This window comes from Triticum aestivum, chromosome 3B, assembly GCF_018294505.1.
Source record: "Triticum aestivum cultivar Chinese Spring chromosome 3B, IWGSC CS RefSeq v2.1, whole genome shotgun sequence".
NCBI lineage: Eukaryota > Viridiplantae > Streptophyta > Magnoliopsida > Poales > Poaceae > Triticum > Triticum aestivum.
In genome coordinates, this window is record NC_057801.1 from 21,973,844 (window position 1) to 21,982,717 (window position 8,874).

The 8,874-nt window shown below is 46.7% G+C and overlaps 1 protein-coding gene across 2 annotated transcripts; it reads left to right on the plus strand.

The window, feature by feature from the left end:
* Nucleotides 1–289: 289 nt before the first annotated feature.
* LOC123068316 (actin-interacting protein 1-2) lies at nucleotides 290–5,344 on the plus strand. Of its 2 annotated transcripts, XM_044490883.1 has the most exons (7): nucleotides 290–774; nucleotides 1,390–1,551; nucleotides 1,982–2,168; nucleotides 2,675–3,100; nucleotides 3,748–4,155; nucleotides 4,761–5,042; nucleotides 5,074–5,344. In XM_044490883.1, the coding sequence occupies exons 1-6, from the start codon at nucleotides 383–385 to the stop codon at nucleotides 5,016–5,018; spliced, it is 1,833 nt and encodes a 610-aa protein (XP_044346818.1). In that variant the 5' UTR covers nucleotides 290–382; the 3' UTR covers nucleotides 5,019–5,042; nucleotides 5,074–5,344. The 2 variants fall into 2 exon arrangements, with proteins under 2 accessions (XP_044346818.1, XP_044346816.1); XM_044490881.1 differs by having other exon boundaries at nucleotides 4,761–5,344.
* The last annotated feature ends 3,530 nt before the right edge of the window (nucleotides 5,345–8,874 follow it).

Below are 8,874 nucleotides of genomic sequence, written 5' to 3' on the forward strand. Positions count from 1 at the left end.
AATGGTTTAGGTATTTGTTCTGAGTTGGCCTCCGGCCTTTACACACTAACCACCACGCGGGAATAGTTATGGGCCTCGGTGTCATAGTATCAGCCGAAGCTTTGTCAGACGTCCAGTTCAGTATAACCATACGGCTCGACCTATTCCCTTGCTTTCACTGACCCGTAGACCCGCCTAGGGCAGACCCCACACGTCAGCCGCACGGCAGAAATCCTTACGGAACCCAACCATTCGCACCCGGACGAGCCCCATCCCGTCCCGTTCCGTAACCGCATAACCACCGTCCACTCCCGTCCCACTCGCGGCCGGGCCCCATCTCCTCTCCTCCCTCCTCCCTCCCAGATCAATCAATCAAGCCAAGGGCCATCTCGAGGGGCCAGAAATGGCGCAGCTGCAGGAGACGTACGCGTGCTCGCCGGCGACGGAGCGCGGCCGCGGGATCCTGCTGGCGGGGGACGCCAAGACGGAGACCATCGCCTACTGCTCCGGCCGCAGCGTCATCTTCCGCCGCCTCGACGCGCCGCTCGACGCCTGGGCCTACACGGAGCACGCCTACCCGACCACCGTCGCCCGCTTCTCCCCCAACGGCGAGTGGGTCGCCTCCGCCGACGCCTCGGGATGCGTCCGCGTCTGGGGCCGCAACGGCGACCGCGCCCTCAAGGCCGAGTTCCGCCCCATCTCCGGCCGCGTCGACGACCTGCGGTGGTCCCCCGACGGCATGCGCATCGTCGTCTCCGGGGACGGCAAGGGCAAGTCCCTCGTCCGCGCCTTCATGTAAGCGGATCGCGCGCGCGCGCGCGCGCCTGCCCGCTCTCTTCCCTTTCGTATCGATCTCGGTCTGGAAGGATTTGGGGATTGGGCATGCGCAATTTTTTATCATCGATCTGTCAATTAGAATGTGCACATCTAGCTAATGGTAGTATATGAGAGTGATTTATGATAGACATCACATGGTAGAGTATCAGATTAGAAGGATAACGTGCCATTGACATTGGGGTTATAGATCCCCTGTAATTTCAATGATCAGAAGGCAGGTAACATAATTTGTTGTCATGATCTGTCCCTAAGAAGTCAATTATGAAATGCATTCTGTGAGGAATTTTCCACTTCCGGTAATTGGGGTGACTTATGATTGAGGAAATGGGGATATGCTCCTTCCTCTTCTTTTTGTGCGGAAGATGTTGATTAGAACAATAGGCATGTCATTTTCATTGTGTTTGACTTCAGTAACGAGTGGTGATCATACTCATTTCTGTTAGCATCATGTGGGCATACCAGCCATGTTATCATGGAAGGCGGTGGTCATTCAAGTTCATCCTATCATGAAACTCTTATGTGTTATTTCACTCCTGGTATGCAATCTTATGCTAAGTTCTCTGAAATGCGTAGGTGGGACTCTGGCAGCACTGTCGGTGAATTTGATGGGCACTCAAAGAGAGTTTTGAGTTGCGATTTCAAGCCAACCCGGCCATTCCGCATTGTGACATGTGGTGAAGATTTTCTGGCAAACTACTATGAAGGACCACCATTCAAATTCAAACATTCCATAAGGTCAGCGGTGATTGCTGACATTCATATTTCATTACTTTAACACCGACTCGAAAGTGTGATTTTATAGTTTTTCAGCTTCCAAGGTTTGTTTGCTTTAGCTTTCTGGTTTATTGCACATAAATCAGATATTTATACTTGATACACATTATGTATCCACGTATTAACCATTTAACCTTGTGTTTGTCTCTGTATATACATAATTGAGATTTGTAGTACTTAGAATCTCCATATTGCTCTCTAGTCCTCACGTGCATGGTATAATGATTTCCAGTGATTGCAGGCTATGTAGGAATCATGTTGGCTGCATATTTCACAAATACTTCGTTTGCTTGTCATTTGTTATGGACTGATGCTTCATCTTGTAATTTTATTTAATGTCATGCACCCCTACAACATCTATTTCACATCTTCCTGTTTCTTTGAATTTCAGGGATCACACTAACTTTGTTAACTGTATCCGGTATTCACCTGATGGAACCAAGTTTATCACTGTGAGTTCAGATAAGAAGGGTTTAATATATGATGGCAAAACTGGAGATAAGATTGGAGAGCTATCCAGTGAAGGCAGTCACACTGGGAGCATATATGCTGTTAGCTGGAGTCCTGACAGTAAACAAGTAAGTCTGATCTGAGTTGTTCCCTGATATCAATTACTGTATCATCCATACTTAATGTCTCCAGTTTATGGTCCATCGATTTTGGGCTTGGTCTATTGTTGAAATGCGGAGTTCCTTTGTTAGGCATGATTGCAGAGCCAACCACCGATTCAGTTCACATAACATAATGCCATTAATTATAAAACATGTGCTATCTATATTGTTGTTTGTTATTAGGATATCTTTTTTTTTCCGGATATGTTGGTAGAATATCTTCAAATCCTGGAATTACATATCATGTACCTAGGATGTGCATGCATCATTGTCTACAGCTGAAACTCCAATCCAATTTTTACCTAGCATAGTGCTTCAACGGTATCAATAAATCTTTGCTATCCATCAGTCAGTTTGTCTCGCCCTAAGTAATTATGTTTGATATGTGTACCTATTCTTAATGGTGGCATCTTTGTTGCTCGTACCTTCAACTCTAATCCTAATGTCACTCTGTTTGTTGCTTGTACCTTTAGGTTCTAACAGTTTCTGCTGATAAAACTGCGAAAGTATGGGATATCAGTGAGGATGGAAGTGGAACGTTGAACAGAACTTTGGTTTGTACTGGTATTGGTGGTGTCGATGACATGCTTGTGGGTTGCCTCTGGCAGAATGATAATCTTGTCACAGTCTCTCTTGGTGGGACATTTAATGTCTTCTCCGCAAGCAATCCGGACAAAGATCCAGTATCATTTGCAGGACATTTGAAGACTGCTAGTGCCCTGGCACTTTTTCCTCAAAGTAACCCAAGAACTATGCTATCTACAAGCTATGACGGGGTTATCTTAAAATGGATACAGGGTGTTGGATATGGTGGCAGGTTGATTCGTAAGAACAACACCCAGATCAAATGCTTTGTTGCCACAGAAGAGGAGCTGATCACTTCAGGCTATGATAACAAGGTAAGAACTAAGAAAACGCAAGGTGGTCCATATGCTTACTACTGTTATCAGAATATATGTCAGGATTACATGAAATACGCATAGGTTTAAGAACAAAGTGATAATCATTCTTTGTACGCTTAGCCTAAGGACATAATAGGCTTACCAAAAGAATCATGTCTTGCATTTGAAGCCCATACATATTTGGTCAGCAATGTGATATGCTTCTAATACATACGTATCTCATTGTTGGTAACAGAAGCTAACTATCCTGGGAATTATTATTTTTGAACCTGCCCTGGGATTTAATTCATTTCACTTGGGAATTGCTGGATTGAAATGCAAGTTTAGGAATGCCTAGGAAGATTGTGTTTCTACCTGCCCCAGTGCATGTAGCTCCCGCTTGCGCGGGGTCTGGGGAAGGGTCCGACCACTTTGGGTCTATTGTGTTTCTACCTGCATGCATAGTTTTTAATTTTTGAATCCTGAGATGCCCAAAAATTTATAATGCACATAATTGTTCTGTTGGTATGTGGCTTGTGCAGTATTATTTTATCAGTAGATGAAATCGTCTACTGGGTTCAAGCTTTTCAATGTCTTCTTTTCTGTTTGGACAATGGTTAGGCTCGGTTATGATGATGAACTTATGTTTTCCTCCTTGAAAACAGGTCTTCAGAATTCCTGTTAATGGAGATCAGTGTGGAGATGCTGAGTCAGCTGATGTAGGGGGTCAGCCAAATGCTTTAAACATTGCACTTCAGCAACCTGAATTTGCACTGGTTACCACAGATTCTGCGATCGTATTGCTGAACAAGTCAAACGTCACTTCCACAACAAAAGTTAGTTACACTATCACTTCGTCTGCTGTCTCTCCTGATGGCACTGAAGCTATCGTTGGTGCTCAAGACGGGAAACTGCGGATCTATTCCATCAGTGGGGATACTGTTACAGAAGAAGCGGTACTTGAAAAACACCGGGGTCCTATTACTACCATACATTATTCGCCGGATGTTTCCATGTTTTGTTCTGCTGATTCCAACAGGGAAGCTGTTGCATGGGATCGGGCAACTAGAGAGGTACTGTCAACTTTTAACATTTTCTAATTGCCCAATAGTGGATGCTAGACTTCCTGTTATTAGCTCAGAACTTGTTAGACATTACTCTATGTGGCATTTAAATTTAGAGAAAATTCCTGTTTGTCCCAAAAAAAGTTGTCCATTTCTGGATACGTCCTTGCAGTATTTCTCGTTCCAATTATACCCCAATTTGTTGTCCTGTTTCTGAAAATACCCTTTCTGTTAGTTGACCATGTGTTAACCGTTTCGTCGCTGTGCTGAGAATACCATTTTGCACCTAGCTTGTAGTGTCTTTTGGGTGATTGGACCTGCTCTCAACTAGAAATTACTCGAGACTTGCGTTGTTTTGCCTTTTTACAGAAGCCTCCGTTGATGTTTCTTGGAGTAAATAAAGCTCGTGAATTTGGTATTAATAATTTGATATTATCTCTTGATTCATCACCATAACCCTGTGTTCTTGACTACTCTGAAATGGTAAATGCAATCTGAAGTATCTTACTACTACTACTATTGCCATTTACACGGTTTGTTAACCATCAGGTTACCTAAAATACTGTCACCAGCTGAACTTGCCAGCCATCTAATACTGTTTCCTTCTTGGACAGGTGAAAGTGAAGAACATGCTGTTCCACACGGCTCGGGTAAACTGCCTGGCGTGGTCACCCGACAGCCGTTTCGTGGCCACGGGGTCGCTGGACACCTGCGCGATCATCTACGACGTAGACAAGCCAGCGGCCAGCCGCACCACCATCAAGGGAGCGCACCTCGGCGGGGTCCACGGGATCTCCTTCGCCGACAACGACACCCTGGTGACCGCCGGCGAGGACGCATGCATCCGCGTCTGGAAACTGACGCACCAGTAGGCGCTCTCATCGGTCGCTGTTTTCCGCGGGCCGCGCTGTCTAGTCTGTTTTTTTTCTCTCTCTCTGTGATGTGATTCTTTCGTGTGCTCCTGGAAGAAAGAACCCTACTGTCATCGTTTCCTTCCCACGCGTCGTCGTCTGGTTTTGTGGGGTGCTGAGAATACAGGGGATGCTGGCGTGTTGTGATATCTGTCTCTGTGCTCTTCTCCCTGGAGTGGTTATATTTTTTTTTCTGTGTTTGCCCCCTGCACTGGTTGTTAATAACTGAGACAATATCTGTACTTGCGTTTTCATGAAATCATCATACGCATGTGCTTTGTGCCCTACTTGCCGTGCCACGGCTCTTGCCATCGCCGTCCGCATGAAAACTTTCGTATTTGTATCGTCTATATAACGAGCGTGCAAGCTTTTGCTTAATTTGGCTTGGCCTGCAAAAAAGCAACTTTTCATTTGTTTGTTAAAAAACTACTCCATCCGTCCCATAATATAAAAGCATTTTTTACACTAGTGTAGTGTAAAAACGCTCTTATATTGAGTACAAGATTATGTTTAGGAGTCGCCGCTGATCAAGGGCATGATTTTCTTCCTGGGACGTGAACATGCGGCGTGTGCGTGTTTTTGCTGCTAGTCAACAGAGGTTAAGTAGGATAGGATTGCAGAAATAGCACAAACTAATCAGAGTGGCGCAGCGGAAGCGTGGTGGGCCCATAACCCACAGGTCCCAGGATCGAAACCTGCCTCTGATATTTTTTTTATTTTTTTATTTTTCTTTTGCTTTGTAACGCTGCATCATCTACAGATTCTCTCTGGGAAGAAAAGAGATAATCTCTGTGGACTTCTCGTCAACCAGCTGCATCATGCTGTCGTTTGCTCGTGTCATTTGGAATTGCCACGAAGCAAGGCACAAAGTTCAGCTGAAGCACGCATGAGATGATCGCCGGCTTTCACGATCCTTCTACGGGGTGAGAATATGCCCCCAGATGATGTTCTTTTCTGCTTCCGTGAAGGAAAGAACATGCTCCAACCGAAAAATGATGAAATCTTCTTCTCTACAGATAAAGGGGCCGGGCTCTTTGTGTGACGTTGGGGGTTCGTGTCGGGCGCTTTTCTGCGCCGCTTGCATTGCCCCGTCGCACAGCGCACGCTCGCCCAATCCCAAGGAGAGGAGAGGAGGGGCTTCGTCGGCCCGCTGCCGGTGCTCCTCGGCCACCTCACTATCCTCTACTCATGCCCGTGCACAAGGTTTAGTACCGCAACGACAGGTGCACCTGTCTCTAGGTGCCATTTGTCGGAACGGAAATACGGAGTGTGCTGCTCGAGGAGAAGGGCACCGACGGCAACAAACCGACGGGCGCGCGAGCGAGATCAGCCAATGGACGGCAGCCTAGCAGCAGATGTGGAGATATGTATTCTGAGAGGTGGGACCTGCTAGGCCGCGTGTCGCACATCTGTGGGGTTCCTAGTAGGGGCGCCGGACCCAGTTTCCACTATCAACACCTGTCGAGAAAAGGGAAATCCCCACTTCCAACTTGAATCCTCAACCAAAGAAGTTTTAACCTCGAACTTCGACAAAGTTCATCTCTCCATATTTAATGGGACGACTAACCCATGATCCGTCAAAACAACGCCACAACGGAGGGGATGGAATAACATGCATAGACAATGTTATGCGAAAAAAGGCCTTAAGTCTAGCCTTGAATTTGCATGTACAAGACTTTCAAAAATCAAATCAATATAGGAACTCGGTGACTTTGTTTTTTCTTGCGTTTTTTTTAAGATGGATTCTTCCCTACACATTGTGAGTGAGAGAGAAAAAAATACTCAAGGGAGAAAAGACGTTGATGTCAACCTGGGTGTTGTGAGCGACGCCGCTCAAGAACGACATGGCATAGCACACACCGCGTCTAAAGCAAAGTTCGCAAGTTCCAATGAAATAAAAGAAAATGCCAAACACAAAGGTTATGAAATACTTCAAAGAGAATAAAATTATGTCCCTTCAAACATGTTTCATCCAAGATATGGCCACAACGTTTTTCATGAAAACTATAACTCATAGGCAAGCAAGGCGTGGGTACAAATTTCCACGCGTGAGAGCGCACCGAAAGCAAATGACACTCAATCTACTCTCAAGGCCCCCACGTCGTATCTAAAGGAAAAAAACTAAATATCCGACTAAACCCCACACTTTTGTTTACGCGTTTTCATCTCCATTGCCCACTTTTCACCCTCCCTAGCTTCAAGGAGGGGCTTTGTCTGCCCGTCGCCGGTGCTCCTTGGCCACCTCACTACCCTCTACTCATGCCCGTGCACAAGGTTTAGCACGGCAAGGCAAAGTGCACCCGTCTCTAGGTACCATTGTCGGAACGGAAACACGAGGTGTGCTGCTCGAGGAGAAGGGCACGGACGGCAACAAGCCAATGGACGCGCGAGCAAGGTCAGTCCAATGGACACGGTGGCCTAGCAGCAGATGTGAAAATATATATATTGAGAGGTGGGACCTACTAGGACGCGTGTCACACGTCTGTTGGCTCTACAGGGAAGTCCGTGCGGGTTCCCAGCAGGGAGCCGGACCCATTTTCCAGTATCCACACATGTTGGAAAAAGGAAAGTCCCCAGTTCCAACTTGAATCATCAACTAAGGTAGTTTTAACCTCGAACTTCGGCAAAGTTCATCTCTTCATATTTAACGGGGCGACAAACCCGTGATCTGTCAAAAGAACGTCACGACGGAGGGGTTGGAATAACATGCATAGACAATGTTATGCGGAAAAGAAAACCTTTAAGTCTAGCCCTGAATTTGCATGGACAAGACTTTCAAAAAATAAATCAATGTAGGAACTCAGTGACTTCAGTTTTTTCTTGGAAGTTTCTTTAAGATGGATTCTCGCATACACATTGTGAGGAAAATAAGGTAATATCCAATGGGAAAAAGATGCTGATGTCAACGTGGGCGTTGTAAACGGCGCCGCTCAACAATGGCATGGCATAGCACACACTGGATCCAAAAAAAAATGTTCGCCAGTTCCAATGAAACTTAAAAGATTGGTCAAATACAAATGTTAGGAAATACTTTAAAGGGAATAAAACAATGTCTCTTCAAACATGTTTCATCCAAGAGATGGCCGTGGTATTTTTCATGGAAACTATTACTCATAGGCAAGCAAGGCGCGAGTCAGTAGAAAAATTCACGCGCGAGAGCACACCGGAGACAAATGACACTCAACCTACTCTCAAGCCTCTCGCATCAAACCTAAAGAAAAACCTAAAACATCCAACTAAACCCCACACTTTTGTTTACATCTTTTCATCTCCACTGCCCACTTCCCGCCCTAACCTTCAACTCCCTCCGCAGAAGGAGAAACGAAACCTCCCCGTGTAGCCTCAACCTCCAGTTCCCACAAACTTCAGCTCGTCGAAACGTCCGGTTAACGGACGAGGAATCCTTCGTTCCTTTACAAAAACCCTATTTGCATTGCGTGGGAAATGTGTGGAATACCCAAAAAGTTTTCTGAAGATTGTGTGGAATATGTATATATATATCCAAGGAAAAGAGGGAAGAGGCTGACGTCCACCGTGGTCCGTGGGGGTGTGTGTGTGAGGAAAGCGCAAGGCGGCAACCGCTCAACAGCGACCCGGCGTGGCACGCGCCGTGTCCGACCGCGCGAGCACGCGAGCCCCGACTCCAACCCCAACCGCTCTCCGCATCGTGGCGTGCGCAACCGCGACCCCGGCCCCGACCCCAACCGTGCCGCCCTCATTTTCCCCCTCCCCACCGCCCCGTCTCTCCCCCTCGCGCTCCTCGTCTCCTCTTCAGCCCTCCTCTCGCCCCCCACCTCCCCCACTCCGCCCGCAACCC

Bases quoted from the DNA above. Each gene is read 5' to 3' on its own strand.
- LOC123068316 (XM_044490881.1), top strand. From the start codon at position 383: ATGGCGCAGCTGCAGGAGACGTACGCGTGCTCGCCGGCGACGGAGCGC. The intron at 1,552-1,981 runs GTCAGCGGTGAT...TTTGAATTTCAG, and splicing joins AAATTCAAACATTCCATAAG to GGATCACACTAACTTTGTTA. The intron at 4,156-4,760 runs GTACTGTCAACT...CTTCTTGGACAG, and splicing joins GGGATCGGGCAACTAGAGAG to GTGAAAGTGAAGAACATGCT.